Consider the following 16,868-nt stretch of genomic DNA (forward strand, 5'->3'; position numbering starts at 1 on the left):
CCCCCCCCCTCCTCCCAAAAAAAAAAAAGCTAGTAGTCCCCAAACGCATATTCCTCCCTCTCCCTCTCCAATAGCTGGAACAAGCTCGTCATGTACGGTGCCAGCAGCCGATTCTCAGTAAACACCTCCCACAGCCGCGGCATCACAGGCCTGAACAGCCTTTCGTTCCACCCGCCCTTGATCCCGACTCCCGAGTCCTTTGCCTTGTTGCTCTCCCCCTCCACTCCTCCCCCTTGTTGGGCGGAGGAAGAAGCAAGCAGCCTCTCCTCGGCCGCCGTCTTGACCACGTTCCGCGCAATGTTCCGCAGGATCAGCGCTGCTGAGAGCGGTATGCCCGCCGCCTGCGGGGGCGCGTTCGGATTGCGCTCGTCGCGGGCCGAGGCCGTTTCCTCGTATGTCAGCGTGATGGTCGTGGCAGGGCGGATGACGCGCGCCCCTTTGGGGATGCTGCCACCGCCGCCGGCGCCGGCTCCAGAAATGGAACCGCGCTGCTTGGATGGGGATGCGGCCACCGTACTGCCGCCGTGCGGGGTTGACGGGACGTCCGGTTGCGCGAGGACAGCGGCAGTCTCTGCGGCGCGCCGGGCTTCTTCGGCCCTCAGGTGCGTCTTGATGTGCGTCATGAATTGGGCCAGCTGGAGCCTCGTCGGTTTCGGGTACTTGGCGCACCCGTCCCAGGCGCAGGTGTAGGTACCCTCGCGATTCTGAAACTTGCCGTCTTCGCTGGTCGGGGCCTCGCCGAGGTGGTCGGCCAGGATGTGTTGCCACATCTTCTCCGCGGTCGTGTTCCACGTGCGGCACTGGATGTGTTGGCCAGGCGCGGGCTGCCACTGGCATTGGAAATAGCCGCGGCCATCGATGGTGATGGGGAAAGTGCGGGGGCGAATCCCGCGCATGATGAACTTTTGCGACTCGCCGTTGGCTTCGCGGACGACTTGGGCGCCCGCGTTCTGGTACACGGTGCTGATATGCCGGATGAACTCGGGCGCGTTGATCATCGTGCGGCCCATCCTTTTCAGAGACTCGAGGAAAGCCGCGTTGTACGCCTGCCAGATGGCAATCTGTGTGATCTGTGCCTCCGGGTCTTCCTCAAAGAAGCAGCGGAGCCATGCATAGCAACGCTCGGGTTCTTCCATGGCCAATAGTCGCTCTTGTAGGTCTTTGGGAATCGGAATAACATGCTCGGAGGCGGGTTCATAAGCGAGGCGCGCCTCGCTAAGGACTACCTCTCGCTGGCAGCGCTTAGCTCCGTGAGAGAGTAGCCGGACAAGATGGACCACGAGGTGCTCAACATTCGTCCCCTCCAACATCACGTCCAGGTTGGAAACGACAGCGGTGTACTGGTACAGAAAATCTAGGATCGCGTCCACAAGCTCGTCGTCGTTGAGCATCAGCCAATCTATCAGGGACTGAAGGATGACAGGCGGAACTCCACCCAGCTGGTTTGTCTCGGTGGGATGGTTCATGGCGATGCGGCCCAGAGCCCGGAGGGCGGCGAGTATGATGCCGCGGTCTGATGATTGGAGCTGGGAGAGCAATGTCTGGTAAAGAGGATCTTCGGAGTCGAGGATTAGATGGGGTGTTATTTGCTCCGCAATGTCGAGAGCACAATGCTTCAACTCAACTACAAGGTCCAATGGCGGAAGGTGAAGCAGAATGCATATGAGATCCTTGACTGGTGGATAGTCGGAAATGAACCACGCGTTCTCGGGCAACATGACCATGTTACGAATGGTCAGAACGGCTTCGGTGATCAAGACGAGCTGGTCCGTGAACTCTGCGGGCTGAAAATTGTCCTGCACGTCTTTGGGCTTTAGCTGCGCAATCCTCTCGAGGATGTCAGCTGTACCATTGATGCCGTCGAGCTCGCCAATCTCGCCGTCGTCGTAATCCGGGTCGTTAGAGATGGTCCATTCGACGTCGTAAAACAGTTTCCCGACGCCAAGAGCAAACTCGGTCAGTCCCTCTGCCAAGCCGCTGAACTGGGAGAATTTGTACTTGTCGCCACGTTCGTAGGATATCTTCACCAGATGGTTCAAACCGAAGGCCTGCTCCGCCTGAATACCGGAGCGTAGGGCCAAGAGACACCTCTCATAAATGTTGGGACCGTCGAGCGTACCTACTCATGTTAGTGACGCGCCTAGGCATGCCGTATGCAATGAGAGATAGCTTACCTGGAGGAAGAGAAGCACGAACAAGAGATGCAGGATTCGGTGCCGGAGCTGCTGGTTGTCGTTGCAGCCGCTGCTTCTTTGCGAATAGGTCTGGGTTGCTCGCAGGAGTGTCAACGATACGCAACGGCACCTGCTGAGGCGGCTGTGGTTGGTAACTCTGTACGAGAGGGTTGCTCATGTCGGGTCCCGGAGGATTATAGAGAACTGAGGGCGCGCCGCGTCCAGGGTGAGGCTGGCTCTGGTGCATCGCGGCCGGCGTGCCGCTGTGCGACTGCGAGTTTTGGTGGGACTGAGAGTGGGCTTGAGAGTGCGTCGTAGAGCCGGACGCCCCAGAATGCTGGGCTGAAGCGTTTCGGGTCTGCCGCGTTGGGTTCGTGTCGGGGTGAAAGATGACTCGGGGTGCTGGAGCTTCTCGCAGACCACGGGAGGCCCGACTCGAGGTTGGAGTATCCTCGGCACGGCGCTCCCTACTAGGCGTACCGTCCTCTGTGGACCCTTCTCTGTCCGCCTTGGACCTTGCTTGATATGTTTCCAGTGTCCGAGTGAGAAGCGAGCCTCCCTTGGCTGTGGTGAATTCGAGAATCTCGGGCGGCGGAGGTTCCTTGTTGTGTATCGTTTTGATTTCGTACGCAGCCAGGTTCTTGTAAAAGATTTGCTTCAAAGTATAGGCATCTGCCGGAGCGTTATGCCGCATCAGTCCCAAACCCTCACACATCTTCCGCCACATCAGCTTCTCGTCAGACACCTTGTCATAGCCGCCATGTTGGACGATGTATTTGAAGAGCTTGAGCAGGTCGACCGTAGTATTTCCCATCTTAGGCTCTGGGTCAAAATTCGTGCCGCGCTTCTCGTGGAAGGCGCGCAATTCCTCAATGAACTTCTCATATTCGGGGGTGCGGTCGACCGTGTGCTCGACGGTCGGCTTGGTCGGTGCCATTTTGGTGCATTGAGCGCAACACGGCGCCCGATGGTTTCTCTTCGCAAGCTCGCGGATATCGGGCTACAAAACGTTGGTCAATCCGGATTCGTGATGATGCGCAGCAGAACGCGCTAGGATGGATACGAGGAGGGGCGCGCGTGCTTGGTATTTAGTTCGATTTCGGCGATGGGATGCGACGCGACCTGAGACTGCGATTGGCAACTCGCGGGAAGTTTTTGGCTCCGATCTGCTGGGTTAAAGTTGCTGTGGGCCTGCAGCCTAGCGCTATGCACGGACCAGCTTATCCCGTCTTGGCCTGACCCCCTTGTAGCAACGACCTCTCTACGGATTACACCTCCACGCTCGTTGCCCGCAGTAGGGGGCACGCCCTTTCTGCCCAGCTGGACATACACCACGGTGACTACATCTAGGACCTCATTACTTCTGAAACTTAGAGCAATAGTACCGTTTGTAAACCTTCAGCCGCATCATTGCTTCACTCTACCTGCTTTCCCTCCAAGGAAACTGATGTACACAAGACAACTTTGAAGCACTACCTTGATACTCTAGCCTTTAAATAATAGTGAGTGTAGGTGCTAGTCACTTGTCCGGGCATATACTGTATCTGAATGAAATCCAACCGGCCCAAGTTACGAAAGCAATCCGTCTATAATGAGTTGCGGGCATGGCAAGATCGCGGACGAGAGGGTAGTTCCTTCCAGGTCCGGTCACCACGACATCTGCAACTCTCCCCAGAGGCCATAGTTTCCGCTTTGGATGCCTTCTGGTTGTAATTAGCTTTCCCCAAACCTCACTTTCTTCCTGGTTCTCAACCCTAGCTACACATTGTATCCGAAGGTCAGGATGCCTGCACCACAAAGTGTCTCAAGCAATCGACGACCAATACTCCGGTTTGACCTCGTGAGCATTAGTATCGATGACAAGCCAAACGCGTACAAGAAACCACAGCTAGTACTCAAACCGCAACTCGAGCTTGCTCCACGCAGACCATACACAGGCTCGCGACCACGAATGCCTGTCTGGCGCCACTTTCTGATGGTGCACGTCGAAGACAAGGCTGATGAATTGGTCGGTCACTGGAACCGCCCCCCCTTCCCCCCTTCCCCCCCACACATGGAGGCACATGCTGAGACCATAGTGCCAGATAAGATTAGATTTGAACATCTTCAAAGCGCCCTCAGAAGCGAGCCAACACAATCCTTCGCATTCAATCACTTGTTCATCGCCAAAGAGCTCTATTCGTTTCCAGTATTCGACAAACTTGGAGAATGTAGGTAATCCTTGTGTCGGTTCAGCGCGCATAATTGTTTCCATCTAACGGTTGATTTAGGAGATTTCTATTCTCAACGTCACATTTCAGACCTCCTCAGATCTTAACACGGCGCTGCGAGAGCTCAGTAACCTAAGCATCATCATATCGTACGAAGGATCGAGTTATGATCAAGGTCTCGTTTCCGGAGCTGCCCCGTTCGGGTCATGGCGTCTACCAGGGCAACCTAATGCTCCGATGTACAAACAACGCAGCGACACAGGACAGCCAAACACCTCAAGCCCCCATTTGACTTCTGAACCAACTGCGCAGGGCCCGCGCCCCCCCAGATTCGAAGGTTACCCTAGATTATCCTCATTGCAACGGCCACCCAGCCAGCCGATCGGACCGCCTGCAACATTGCGAGCTGATCAGCGTCCCTGGTCACCCGCTTTTGTACCATCTCGACCAGCAACGACCCTTGGTGTCCCCGGAATTTTAGGTGAAGGGATCTACAAGGTGAGCAAGATTGGCCCTGCTTCTTCAGGCCGCCCAAGAGTGAGACGGACCACAGCAGTCTTTGAACATCAAGGCCCTCGGATGTATACAATTTCCAATCCATTTGACAAGTCAATCAGCAAAAGTGATGCGCCACATGCCACTAGAGGTTGGTACCCAAGACAGAGACTCTCTTCAAGCTTGCAAGACGATCCGATAAGATACGTAACCAGGCCCTCAACTCTGGGCGTCTCAAAAGATCAAACACAGGGCAAGCTTGGGGAAGATCATCAAGCCAGTGAAACATATGGCAACATGTCAAGCTCCTTGGAAGGGTTCTCGGTCGACAGGCAGCGTCCAGCAAGGATTAGACGGCTGGTAACGATCGACAACGCTTCATACTCTAGGCAGCCTGGCGAATTCGACGAGAAAATCCAGCAGTCACCTCTCTTCAACGCCTTTGAGGAAACGAGAGGACATGTGCCACCTAAGTCGGAGTCTTCGCAGAACAATATAGATGACGCCATCATCTTCAGTTCAAGTCCAACATTATTTGAATCGCCGACTGACTCTGATATGATCGATGATTGGCTGCTACAGGTGTCACAAGATCAGCATCAAGGCCTAGCTCAGGCGAGCAGTATATGGGACGACTTCATAGAGAAAGCCAATAAAGACATGGCATCAGCGGAGCCATCGGATGGTCTGGCGGATATATTGTCAAAATACGAGAACGAATTTGCGGAGCGTTGGAATGGTGTTGTGGTAGCCACGGCTCACCGAATGAGGGAGCACAAGCAGTATGGAGGTTAGACATGTTCTATGTTCTTTGTACCACATTAGCCGGCTTGTATTATCATTGTGTCGGGAGTAAGGAGGTCTTCTGAGTATGTATCTAGAATCCCCTCAGCATCTTCCCTGAATTAGCATTCCCTAGGCCGTCCTCCGGCAGAGCAAACACATGTTCTTCATTTGGATATGACCGTTCATTAATGAAACATCCTGGTTTTATTTTCAGCTCAACTCACCAAATTAGGCCTTGGTCCCCTCCTCTTTCACCTGTCCTTTCTCCTCGTCCCCCTCATCCTCCTTGAAAACCAACGAAATACTATTTACACAATGCCTCTCATCCGTAGGCGTTGGGAAGCCCTCCCCCTTAAACACATGCCCTAGATGGCCCCCACAGTTGGCGCAAACGATTTCAGTGCGGAGCATGCCCAGCGAACGGTCCTCGTGCCGCACCACTGCTCCCGGGATGCTGTCGAAGTAGGCCGGCCAGCCACAGCCCGACGCGAACTTATGCTTGGCCTTATATAGCGGCGCGTTGCACCCGGCGCAGGCGTAGATCCCCTTGTCGGGGTAGTGCTTGTCGTAGACGCCTGTACCAGGTCGTTCTGTCCCCTTTTCACGGAGGATGCGGAACTGTTCTGGATTTTATCGGTCAGTAATCGCTGCAAGGTATGGAAGGGCGAAGGGCGTTGGACTCACCTGGGCTGAGGACGGCGCGCCACTCTTCTGGAGTGCGCTGGTCGGGATAGACAACCATGTTGTTCTTGGTGCTGCTGGAAGAGGTACTGGTACCGAACAAGGCACTAAGGAAAGGGATCGTCATGGACTTGAGAGGTGCGGTGTTGGGCAGTCGAGGAGGGACCCGAAGTATGGCGCGGTTCGTGGAGCGTGAGAAAAGGGTATAGAAGCGCCAAAGTTGCGAGCGCATGGAGGGTGAAGTCAAGGGCACCCTCGGAGCGTGAGCGTGAGGAGAAGATGGGGAGGGGTTATAAAAGTCCCAAGGTGTGAATTTAGAGCTCAGTTCGAGGCAGCACAAGACAGAGCAGCATGTGTGTTGACAAATCACCGGGCATTGAACTAGCAGCTAGGCGGGGCTGCTTGAGGTTTGATGGAATCAGTTTCTCTCAATGCGGATGGAAGCGCATGTGTACTTTGTAGGGTGGCGGAATTGGATCGCCGCTTCATCCTCAATGCACCAATATGACACGTACATACATGCCAGAGTTACGACCAAGCTGAGCCAGGTTGACAGTTAGGCCTACGTCAGAGACGCCCGCGGTTTTGGAGCGGCCAAGAGCATAAGGCATAATTACATTCGTAAGGTACTGCGTATTTCCCTGACCTCGTTTCCCTAAAAAAGTGAATATCGGGGAAGCGGGGTTCAGGAGCACGTCAACTGGACTCGATCACTCGCTCATTCAAAGCAGAACAGACCCACCTATTCGGCCCCGTTTCAACCCGTTTCACGCGTCCCACCGGCCCGCCTTTATCGGGGGAGAACCCAACGTCGTGCGCCAACTGTCTTGAACTTCGAGGCCGCACGTACACCCAATACATCAACCCTTAGGGCCATCTACCGGATCATAACTCCCCGATGTCTCGACGACCGCCGAATCCCGCTGCCGAGCGGGCAGCTCAGAACCAACAGACTATCAAGAACCTCCTAAAGCTCGAGCCCAACAAGGTGTGCGCCGACTGCAAGCGCAACAAACGTGCGTGTCTCTCGGACCGTCCTCTCCTGCAATACGCTGACAAACCTGCCATCAGACCCACGATGGGCGAGTTGGAACCTCGGCGTCTTCATCTGCATCCGCTGCTCAGGTATCCATCGCGGAATGGGCACCCACATCAGCCGCGTCAAGTCCGTGGACCTAGATGCCTGGACCGATGAGCAACTACAGAGCGTTCTCAACTGGGGCAACGCGCGCGCAAATAAGTACTGGGAAGCGAAGTTGGCGCCCGGCCATGTTCCCTCGGAAGCCAAGATTGAGAACTTCATCCGCACCAAGTATGAGCTGAAGCGATGGGTGATGGATGGACCCATGCCAGATCCCGCGACTCTCGATGCTGAGGGGGACGACGACGTGCCACTGAGCGTTGTTAGGGAGAAGCAAAATGTGGAACGCCGGGAGTCTGTCCGTAAAGCATCCGCCGGCCAGTCAGCAACACCCCAAGCCGATCTCATCGGAGGGGATCCAATCGTGGCTCCGGCGGCCCCCGCGCCGGCCCCTCTAAGAGCCAGCAATACTGGGCCGACAGCAATGCAAGTTCCCGCCAAGTCGAGCCCTGCTCCGCCCAAGGCGACCAGCACGAAAGACTCGCTCCTGGGACTCGACTTCCTGGGCACGCAGCCGGCCGCGCCGCCGCGTCCGGCAAGCACAACGGGCACACCTAGTGGCACCCAGTCACGCCCGGATCTCAAACAATCCATCCTCTCGCTATACGCGACGGCTCCCCGTCCACAACCCCAACCTGCTGCGCAACAAGCTTCCCACGCCCCATCCGGATCGTTGAGCGGAATGTCTTCTCCGACCGGTATGAGTCAGGCGCAGGGCTCGTTGGGCGGGCTCAACGATGCATTTAGCAGCCTGAGCTTCACCAGCGCGCCGTCTCCGAAACCCGCCCAAACCGATGCCTTCTCCAGCCTTGGCTCTTTCACATCCTCTCGCCCCGCACAGCAATCGAGCGGCTCCACGTTCTCGGCATTGAGCGGCGGCAGCTTCTTCGACTCCAAACCGGCAGCCTCCGCGCACCAGTCGAAACAGTCGATCGGTAGCTCTTCTGGCTGGGGATCGACTTCCCCTCCTGCTGCAGCTCCCAAGCCCGCTGCGGCACCTGCTTCGTCTGCTCTCGGCGACTTGTTCGATCTGTCCGCACCCTCCCCGCCAGCGGCCGCTTCGCAGCCGGCAGCAGCGCCGACAACGGCGAGCACCTCCTCGTCCATCTTTAACCTCTCCGCAAATCAGCCGAAATCGAGTCCTCCGGCTACATCCGCTACCGTCACGTCCAACCCTCTTGATCCACTTGGCAGCAACGGCTGGGGAGGCTCTGACGTCTGGGGCGGCAATGCCTGGGCTACCGCTGAACCGTCCAAGGCTGCTCCAGAGACATCGAAGCCGGCCGTGGGCGGCACGACGTCAAGTGACTGGGCCTCCCTCGCTAGCAAACCTATCGTTCCTGGCGCATCGGGAGGGTTTGTACCCAAGGTGGCGGCGGACGAGGAATTCGGTGGGTGGACCAGCAGCACGACAGCCACAGACAGCACAATCAAGCCGGCGGGCGGGCTCGCAGGTGCTGATGATCTGTTCTCGAATGTTTGGGAGTAACCGTTCGGTCTGTTCGACGGGGAGATGCACCTAATTTTTCAAAACGTGTACCGACTTGGTGCATCTGAGCGACGGGTTGCCCCCTTGTGTGTGGATTGTGCATCGCCGGATCGAGACAAAGACGGAGGCCAGCTCTGCTTTTCCTGACGATAGACCAGCTGTAGGAGCAGAAAGAAAACAAAATTCTATCAATTGAACATACAGCTAAGCCCTGAACATGCGGGTATATAATGTGTATTACTTTCCCCTTTCATCAAGCAGTACCAGAATTCGACGCCCCAACGCCCAGTCATGACAATGTGCAAATCCCGAGTTAGCCAAAACAAGCCAGCACAAATTGGTACATTCCCAAAATCATGCCCGTACACCGCGCTGCACTTCAGCAATACTAATCCATGCCCTCTCAAACCACATCTTGAAAAACACCTTCCGACGAAGGAGGAAAGCACCAGGCGCTCTCTCTGAGACTTTTCGGTCGGGCGCCCAATCCCGCTTTTCGTTTCAGATATCTCGCGCATGCCCGACCTAGAAGAGCAGCCTCCAGATATAGTACAGGACCAGCACGCTCCCGATGATGATGGTAGACAGCTTGAAGATGGCAACCTTGTTCCCTGCCGCCGCCATGCGGCCTAATCGGCTGGCGGAGCCTCTGAGCTGGCTGCCCATCGAAGAAAACGTCTCGCTCTAGAATCGTAGTAAGTCTCTGTCAGTTCTTGTATGCTATTCGCTCATTGTGTCTCGCCCCTCCCCCCTGGCACTCTATTTCATCGTAAACCCCTTGTCTCGAGATGATGTGGGGCTCAAGGAAGGTAATAAGGGGTTAGACGTACGGTCGAGTCGATCACCTCGTGGGAGCGAGCCGAGTCGTAGATGTCGATGGTCACGCCCCGCAGCGCCGACACTTTGGCTGAGAGCTCGTCCAGGCGAGCGTTGTTCTGACGCTCGCGCTCGTAGGCTTCCGACATCTTTGTGTTCTTTGGGGTTTAGGAACGCGTCGACTCTCTCTCAGGGTGGGTTGCTGGGATAAGTTGTGGCGCTGGCGGAGGCGAAGGTCGGCCTGGTCGGTCGGTCGCAAGCGGTTCGGGAGGTCAAGCCGCGTTAGACGGCCGAGCTAACGTGGCTTCAAACGCACCGAGGACCGAACAGATGGCAGTGGTTCAGGGTCGGGAAGAAAGGGGGGGGGGTTCGATATCTCGCCAGATTCGCCGGCTTTTGTTGTGACCGTTGTCGGTTGCCGGAGATGGTCCTTCAATGGAGGAAGAGGGGTCGGAGGAACCAATGATAGCTAATTCAGGAGAGGCACGTTATCGATGCAATCTGTGCTGGCAAAATTCGAAATGGCCGTACCCGTCGTGGGTGTGGCAATCCGCGATCCGCGATCCGCGATCCGGGTCAAGTCGAGAACGGCAGTTGGCGCTTTGCGATCAGGGGGCCAGGCAGCTTGGCAACGGTGCCCAGCCACAGTGTGGCGCCAGATGTTGTCCCATGATGTCAGGCCGCCCGCATTGCTCAAGGTCAAATGTGGGGAACCATGTCAGTTGTGTTCGATTTCTCTTTGCATGTTCACCTGATTAAATACACGGTTGGCACGAAGTAGAAGGGGCTACAAGTGAGGTACTTGAGATGGGATTCCATGCCGAATACGTGTGTAGAGAACGAGGGATAAAGAATTGCCAGGAGTATCAGCTTTCCAAGAATTTCTATCCAAGGCACTGCAGCAGTGATTGTCGGCACCCTGGTGACTGCTGCGGGGAACGCGCCGCCTTCCCCGAGCTGCCTGTCACTCGACCCTCACAGCCGCATCAGCAACGCGTGGCAGCATCTCTTCCTGCGCCCATTTTTCTCCCTCACCTCGACCGTTCCAGAGCAAGCAAGACCAACTTCGTGTCGAACATCTTTTCCCACCGTCCCGTTACATATTGCTGGCTGGACTCTGCACCGTCGCGGCAAGCCAGAACCGATCCGAGATTCTACAGACGGAACCGCAGCGAATCGCAACCCCACAATTTCATTCTGACCCTCCTGTGATTCTTCCAGCCTGTTCACTTAACACCGCAGCGCAGCCGCACGAATTTGGGCTGGCAAACACTCGGGTCCTGACTGAAACGCGTTTCTCAAGTTTTTTTTTTTCCCGACAGCGCACCCGCCCACTGATTAGCCATGGGTATCAACAATCCTCTTCCGTCCTCACTGGGGTGTAAGTCCTTGTCCCGGCTCTTCCGCGCTGATGGCCCCTGTGACGTGCAACCTTGGGCGAACTTCTGTGGTAAACTGACCTGGCCACGCAGCGGAATGCAAAAAGTGCGCCAAGATCCTTACCTCCTTCATTGATCCGCGTCAGGCCTTCGGTCCTGAAAAGGTTATTCCTCCATCCATTCTCGCCAATGCCAAGGTACGTAACATCAGAGGGCTTTCCGGGGCCCTTCTTTCTGCCTCTCCGCTTTCTGCCAATCTCCCGCTTGGCATACCGGCCCCGTGAACTAGACGCTAACACACTCCTCCTCCTCCTCCCTCCAAAAAAACACGATCAGGGCCTCGCGATCCTTACCGTCCTCAAAGCGGGCTTCCTCGGATCGGGGCGCTTCGGCAGCGGCCTCGTGGTCGCGCGGCTCCCGGATGGCTCGTGGAGCGCGCCGTCCGCGATCGCGACGGCCGGCGCCGGGTTCGGCGGACAGATCGGGTTCGAACTGACCGACTTCGTCTTCATCCTCAACGACTCGAGCGCGGTCAAGACCTTCTCGCAGGCCGGCTCGCTCACGCTGGGCGGCAACGTCTCGATCGCGGCGGGGCCGGTGGGCCGCAACGCCGAGGCGGCCGGCGCCGCGTCGCTGCGCAGCGTCGCGGGCATCTTCAGCTACTCCAAGACCAAGGGACTCTTCGCCGGCGTCTCGCTCGAGGGCTCCGCCATCATCGAGCGCAAGGACGCCAACGCCAGGCTGTACGGTCGCCCCGTCTCGGCGAGGGAGCTGCTGATGGGCGGCGAGCGCCCGCCGCCGCAGGCCGCCCCGCTGCTCAGCGTCCTCAACTCGCGCATCTTCCGGGGCATCGGCGGCCCGGGGGGCATGGCGGACGACCGGATGTACAACGACATACCCGTGTACGACGACCACCGGGACGAGGTCGTCTGGGGCGGCAAGACCGGGCCGGCCTACGGCGAGGGCCAGCCGAGGAGCGGCGGGTACGGCGGCGGCGGCGGGTACGGCGGGCAGGCGCACGACGAGTTCGGGCGGCCCAAGCGGTCGACGACGTGGCAGGACGACGTCTACGACCAGCAGCCCCGGTCGTTCGGCCAGCAACCGCCGTCGCGCTCGAGCACGTTCCACCACGACGGCCCGCCCGGGCGGCCGGCGGCGCCCAAGCCCAACTACGCCAGCAAGGAGGCGCTGCTCAAGAAGAACGAGGCCATCGCGCTGTATAACTTTGAGCCCGACCAACCGGGCGATCTGGGATTCAAGAAGGGGGACATTATCACGGTGCTGAAGAAGACGGACAGTGACAATGACTGGTGGTATGTTCACCTCCTCTGATCTTTCTTTCTTTCTTTTTTCCCTTTTCTTCTTTTTTTTTTTCTCTTTTGTCTCCTAGAAGGGGGGAGGGCTACCTCGGAAGCCTGGACGAGTCTGAGCTAGAAACTGATTGAGGGTTTACAGGACAGGAATGATCGGGACGAGGCACGGGATATTCCCCAGCAACTATGTCAAGATGAGGGAGTGATGGCTGGCGCTAGGCTCTCGGGAAAGTCACTTCCATTTCCCTCCTGGTGGCGCCGGACTTGTGTGAGGGCCGGTATGGCGACGACCGACCACCTTATCATTGGGACAGTGGCAGTTCGAGCTGATTGATCGCCCCGGGGCCTCTTTCCCTGGGCGAAACCGAAATCGATGACGACGTTCGCCACCCCTGTTGGATGGCAAGATTGTTTCGGAGGGCGGTGGGGATCACGGTCTTTTTTATTGCCGGCTTTGTATTTAAGGTTCTTTTCTTGATTCCCTTGTACGGCGTTAGGCGAGACGGGATGTTTTTTTGCTTCTACTATCTCTGTATTCCACCTTGAAGAAAATGGGCCTACGGGATTACCCAACCAGTGTAGCATGCTTCAATGTGACTTGTTTGAGACATCACGGTCTTGAACTAGAGGACAGAGGAAACTTGGATGGACCGAATCGGTAGTACTCAGAATAAAAGATTCCTAGTAGCTAGTCTAATTAATCCCGGACTCGATCCCAGACAGACTCTGCATATAACTGAAGGTCCTGAATGCTCAATACAACATCACCCTCTTGCGGGCCAGGATCGCGAAGAAAAAGAAGTCGAAACTCTAGTACCAATGCCTCCCTAATGACATTATACGATACTGGATTTGTCGTCTCATCGCGCCAAATGGTAATTGACTGCCGTTTCACAGGCTCGAGGACGCCGTTTTGGTTTTGCTGCGACATAGCAGCAGCCCGACTCCGTGTGATCGCTCCTTGCGGATACGAGTTTTCTTCCTCCCACCTCTCGAGCAAAATATAGCGTTGTTGGTAGTAGAATTTCGCAAGAATGACTATCTTGACATCGTGATTTGATGCCCGGAACCACCACCTCATGTCGTTATGAAGCTCCTGTAATGTTTCCGAGTAGCCAGCCTCAATGACGAGCGTTGGCCACCTGCCTCTGCTACGCTCTGGTCTTGGACCACCAGTCGAATCGCCTTCTCCGCTGTTTCCTCCAGGATGGTCTTGTCGAAACGTTTCAGCGCCGATTAAAGACCAAGCGTGCCTTAGACTTAGACCCATTCTTGAGAGCTCTTCCAAATAAATACCATTTAATTCGAGGTGGAGCGCTTCATGAACGCCAGTCGGGATCGTGATGAAGAGGATCTGGGTGTCGCTATCATAGCGGCGAAAACGGAACTTGCGGCGTCGCTTCTGTCGCTCCCGCTCGATTCTAGTAAAATGACGAGGAGAGACGTCTAATAATTAGTATACTATATAGAAATAAGAGGGAAGACGATACCGTACGAGTGACGATGAGGAAATCCCCAGTAGCGCGATTAATCGAATCGAAGAGGTCTTCCACATTGGTGAATCGCACTATCGCAGGATCGCCATCTTGCTGCGAGGTAGGAACAGTTGATGCCGATGAAACGGCAGGTGAAGTCGACGCCGACGGAGATGTGATTAAACTTGATGATGACATTGTTCAATGTAAACCCAGAATTTGTGATGTGTGATTGTTTGCTCCGTTGAGGGAGCAGAGAGCGGAGGTTTTTTTTTTTTTGTTGTTTGACAGAATGGGCGACAGGGAAAATGAGGTCATAAACGTACGCAATCGCTGACGTCTTGCAACGATGCTTGACAAAACGGGTAGGAGAGATCCGATCATGGGGCACTGCAACCCACCCGAGGAATCTTGCAGATTCCTCCCCCCAACAAAAAGCAAAACCAAGCCGCAAAGAACGAAGAGTGAAAGGAAGGAGCTAGCCAGAAACATAGAGAGTTCGGCTATCAGTGTGTTTCCTGCCCACCCTTGCGTTTCGCAGGGTGGGGAAACGACATTCGTAAGGGAGGTGCTTCTCAGCCGAATCCCGTACTTGATCATTTGCTTGTTTTCTTCGAGGTTTCGAAATTTCCCTTCTTGCTCATTATCGGGATCGATAGGTTAGCCATGTTCCAGATGCGGTCTCCGATCCTGTTTCAGTGACATACCGGTGATGGACCAAAAATGAATACAGAAGAGAAAGGAGTAAGAAAAGGAAAAAAAGAAAAAGAAAAAGAAAAGAAAAAAACCGAGAAGGGCGTCTCACCTGACTGGTCTTTCCAGCCAATACAAAACAGCATGCCCGCAGCTAGTCATCGTGCTCGTTCCTGAGAGGGCGGATGGTCAGCGTCATGGCCAAACGACATTGGAGGCTGGCGGGCCGGCGTCTTGTTGTGTTCTGACGACAGGTTCATGCGCTTGTATGCAGCGCAGCACAGCGAAGGTATGTACTTACTGTAGCTGCGAAGTGTAATCGAAGTTGCTGATCCAGTCATTACAGTTTTCGAAGTCCCTCTCAACGGGCTGCCTATCGGCGTGATCGAGGAGAGTAGCAATGCCGCCGGCTTGTTGTGCGGAGGAGAAACCGGCGGCTGAGGTGCCCGTCAGGTCTACCAGGGCGTACCCAGCGCCGGTAGGCCATGGCGTGCTCATGACGGGGAGCGAACCCTGATGGGCGATGGCGGGGTTGAACGGAGTGCCGGAGGAGAATCCGAAGGAATCGTACGAATACCCCGAGGGGAACTGGGGGTAAGCGAAGGGCGCCTCTGCCGTCTGTCCGTAAACCTCGGGAGCTGAGGAGCAGGCCGTGTGGACGTCGGTGCCGGGCTGGTGCGGCGCGGGAGCGGGAGGCGCGGGAGCGGGAGGCGCGTTCAGTGGAAGAGGAAGAGGAGGAGCACGGGACGGAGGAAGGTGAGAGGCAGGCCATGCCTCCCCCCATATCTCCCTGATGATAGCCTCGCCGACGAGCATGGGGACATTCACGCGGTTTTCGGCGTTCTCGAGTACTCGGAATGTCGCATCCGCGGACTTGCCGTTGATCATGATGGTGAGGTTAAGGCTCCTGGTGTATTCGATGCGTCCTCGCTCGCCGAAACTGGCCCCCTCCTCGAACGTGTAACAACCGATCAGTGCCTGTGCGATTGGGGCCGCAATCCAGTTCTCCTCCCAGTCAGTGCTGCCATACGCAGGCACTTTGGTCCAGGTGCTGCCATTCCAGAACACCTCGACGTCGATTCGGCGGTTGTTGTACCCGATATCATGCAGCGTCAGCGGACGCCAATCGTGTCGCTGCCGGCGTCGCACCATTTCGACCAGCGTGGCGAGGAAAGTTGTCGAGCGACAGGTCGAAACAGCAATACGAACAGAGGACGTGCCCGACTAATAAGAACGAATTCATATAGGGTTATAGCAGGACGGGCGCGAACCATTTCACCTTGCGGCTCAACGGTTGTTGCGCCCCGCAAGGCGGCGACGGGGCAAATCGCGAAAAGGATGGGTTAAGAGGTGCCGTACCTGGACTTAGCGGGATGATGGGAGATAACCCACGCGGACCTACACATACGCCTTGGGAGGAGGGGGAGGAGGGGGAGGAGGCGAGGAGGGGATTAGCTGGCACCACTCAGAATCGTTCATCGAGTCTAAGTTCAGCCTCCTCTCACCGACCTCATGTACGATGGCAGATTCGAAGCCTTGGAGATTTTCGGACCTATCAGGAACGGCAAAGGGAATTTACATCTAGCGTGTTGGGGGGAGGTGTTGAGGCGGTCATCTAATGAAACAATAAAGACGGCCGCCCCCTAACTGGACAAGCAGAGCTGCAGGGAACTCTGCCAACCTGAATGCGGCTGAGCTTGGCTCCTGTTGAAGATGGTGTGCCGGCAGCCGCTACGACAGGTCTAGAGGGCCAGCCACCCTCCATAACCCCCGCTCCCTCCTCCTCTCCTCGTGCTCACAACGGGCAAGAATTACAATTCCCCCGAGAGGGAAGCGGCTCCACTGACGAGGCTCGAGACAACCCGTGGTCTCGTTGAGGAGCCACATGGAGAAGGAAGTCATCCATGAGTTGTGACATAATTCCGTTTACTTTAAGGGGTAGGTGAGGCACAAAACAAGATTGGTACCCATCCAGCCTTGTGATCGGCTGAATCGGCTTCCATTCTTGGTGAGCTGTTTTGACTGCAGCATTCAGATATAAGGATGCGCTCCTCCTACATCGCGATGACGGCGGCAAGATTGACACGCGCAGACAAATCCTGCAGCCCATTGTATTACTTACGTCTTCTGTGAGCAGTTGCCTTTGCTTCCTGTTAAAGCGTGGCCGTCAATAATGTCCCATGTCTCCACGCCGAACGTTGCCCCGGATGCTAACA

General features: G+C 56.1%; 10 protein-coding genes across 10 annotated transcripts in view; 4 read left to right on the top strand and 6 right to left on the bottom strand.

Annotated features, from left to right (window-relative positions):
• Positions 1-29: 29 nt before the first annotated feature.
• Positions 30-3,111, bottom strand: P884DRAFT_302398 (uncharacterized protein; the record flags this gene model as incomplete). The annotated part of the gene is made up of 2 exons (XM_069444941.1): positions 30-2,119; positions 2,175-3,111. 2 exons carry the CDS (start codon positions 3,109-3,111, stop codon positions 30-32), a joined length of 3,027 nt encoding a protein of 1,008 aa, XP_069294699.1.
• A 1,426-nt stretch (positions 3,112-4,537) lies between these two features.
• On the top strand, positions 4,538-5,674 carry P884DRAFT_208427 (uncharacterized protein; the record flags this gene model as incomplete). Its single annotated transcript, XM_069438873.1, has 1 exon — positions 4,538-5,674. A coding segment is annotated over one exon (1,137 nt), but the record flags the coding sequence as incomplete, so codon positions are not given.
• Positions 5,675-5,893: 219 nt separating this feature from the next.
• P884DRAFT_208795 (Mss4-like protein) lies at positions 5,894-6,407 on the bottom strand (the record flags this gene model as incomplete). The annotated part of the gene is made up of 2 exons (XM_069438903.1): positions 5,894-6,288; positions 6,350-6,407. 2 exons carry the CDS (start codon positions 6,405-6,407, stop codon positions 5,894-5,896), a joined length of 453 nt encoding a protein of 150 aa, XP_069294701.1.
• A 696-nt stretch (positions 6,408-7,103) lies between these two features.
• Positions 7,104-9,162, top strand: P884DRAFT_294308 (uncharacterized protein). The gene is made up of 2 exons (XM_069444271.1): positions 7,104-7,362; positions 7,418-9,162. Exons 1-2 carry the CDS (start codon positions 7,245-7,247, stop codon positions 8,974-8,976), a joined length of 1,677 nt encoding a protein of 558 aa, XP_069294702.1. The 5' UTR covers positions 7,104-7,244; the 3' UTR covers positions 8,977-9,162.
• A 339-nt stretch (positions 9,163-9,501) lies between these two features.
• P884DRAFT_208751 (uncharacterized protein) lies at positions 9,502-9,941 on the bottom strand (the record flags this gene model as incomplete). The annotated part of the gene is made up of 2 exons (XM_069438899.1): positions 9,502-9,660; positions 9,807-9,941. The coding sequence occupies 2 exons, from the start codon at positions 9,939-9,941 to the stop codon at positions 9,502-9,504; spliced, it is 294 nt and encodes a 97-aa protein (XP_069294703.1).
• Positions 9,942-11,136: 1,195 nt separating this feature from the next.
• P884DRAFT_208743 (uncharacterized protein) lies at positions 11,137-12,690 on the top strand (the record flags this gene model as incomplete). The annotated part of the gene is made up of 4 exons (XM_069438898.1): positions 11,137-11,173; positions 11,265-11,372; positions 11,461-12,484; positions 12,627-12,690. The coding sequence occupies 4 exons, from the start codon at positions 11,137-11,139 to the stop codon at positions 12,688-12,690; spliced, it is 1,233 nt and encodes a 410-aa protein (XP_069294704.1).
• A 725-nt stretch (positions 12,691-13,415) lies between these two features.
• On the bottom strand, positions 13,416-14,507 carry P884DRAFT_230060 (uncharacterized protein; the record flags this gene model as incomplete). The annotated part of the gene is made up of 2 exons (XM_069439773.1): positions 13,980-14,507; positions 13,416-13,930 (listed from the first exon to the last, which is right to left on the bottom strand). Coding segments are annotated over exons 1-2 (693 nt in total), but the record flags the coding sequence as incomplete, so codon positions are not given.
• On the bottom strand, positions 13,980-14,507 carry P884DRAFT_263548 (uncharacterized protein). The gene has a single exon (XM_069441768.1). The coding sequence runs from the start codon at positions 14,449-14,451 to the stop codon at positions 14,161-14,163; it is 291 nt and encodes a 96-aa protein (XP_069294706.1). The 5' UTR covers positions 14,452-14,507; the 3' UTR covers positions 13,980-14,160.
• Positions 14,508-16,070, bottom strand: P884DRAFT_263549 (uncharacterized protein). The gene is made up of 2 exons (XM_069441769.1): positions 14,999-16,070; positions 14,508-14,941 (listed from the first exon to the last, which is right to left on the bottom strand). The coding sequence occupies exons 1-2, from the start codon at positions 15,802-15,804 to the stop codon at positions 14,848-14,850; spliced, it is 900 nt and encodes a 299-aa protein (XP_069294707.1). The 5' UTR covers positions 15,805-16,070; the 3' UTR covers positions 14,508-14,847.
• Positions 16,071-16,825: 755 nt separating this feature from the next.
• P884DRAFT_314454 (uncharacterized protein) overlaps positions 16,826-16,868 on the top strand; it is a gene marked incomplete at both ends in the record, with an annotated part of 1,008 nt that continues 965 nt past the window's right edge. Inside the window, one exon of the mRNA XM_069445240.1 lies at positions 16,826-16,849. Within this exon, the coding sequence (XP_069294708.1) occupies positions 16,826-16,849 (24 nt within the window). The remainder of the gene's footprint in view (positions 16,850-16,868) is intronic.

This window comes from Thermothelomyces heterothallicus (genome assembly GCF_042370625.1).
Source record: "Thermothelomyces heterothallicus CBS 202.75 unplaced genomic scaffold P884_scaffold_26, whole genome shotgun sequence".
NCBI classification, from domain to species: Eukaryota; Fungi; Ascomycota; class Sordariomycetes; order Sordariales; family Chaetomiaceae; genus Thermothelomyces; species Thermothelomyces heterothallicus.

What these genes read in the sequence shown, in the direction of transcription:
- P884DRAFT_294308 (XM_069444271.1), top strand. Translation starts at nt 7,245, where the DNA reads ATGTCTCGACGACCGCCGAATCCCGCTGCCGAGCGGGCAGCTCAGAAC. An exon ending in CGACTGCAAGCGCAACAAAC is followed by an intron (nt 7,363 to 7,417) that starts GTGCGTGTCTCT and finishes ACCTGCCATCAG; the next exon opens with ACCCACGATGGGCGAGTTGG.
- P884DRAFT_263548 (XM_069441768.1), bottom strand. Translation starts at nt 14,451, where the DNA reads ATGTTTCTGGCTAGCTCCTTCCTTTCACTCTTCGTTCTTTGCGGCTTG.
- P884DRAFT_263549 (XM_069441769.1), bottom strand. Translation starts at nt 15,804, where the DNA reads ATGGTGCGACGCCGGCAGCGACACGATTGGCGTCCGCTGACGCTGCAT. An exon ending in GTTGAGAGGGACTTCGAAAA is followed by an intron (nt 14,942 to 14,998) that starts CTGTAATGACTG and finishes GTAAGTACATAC; the next exon opens with CTTCGCTGTGCTGCGCTGCA.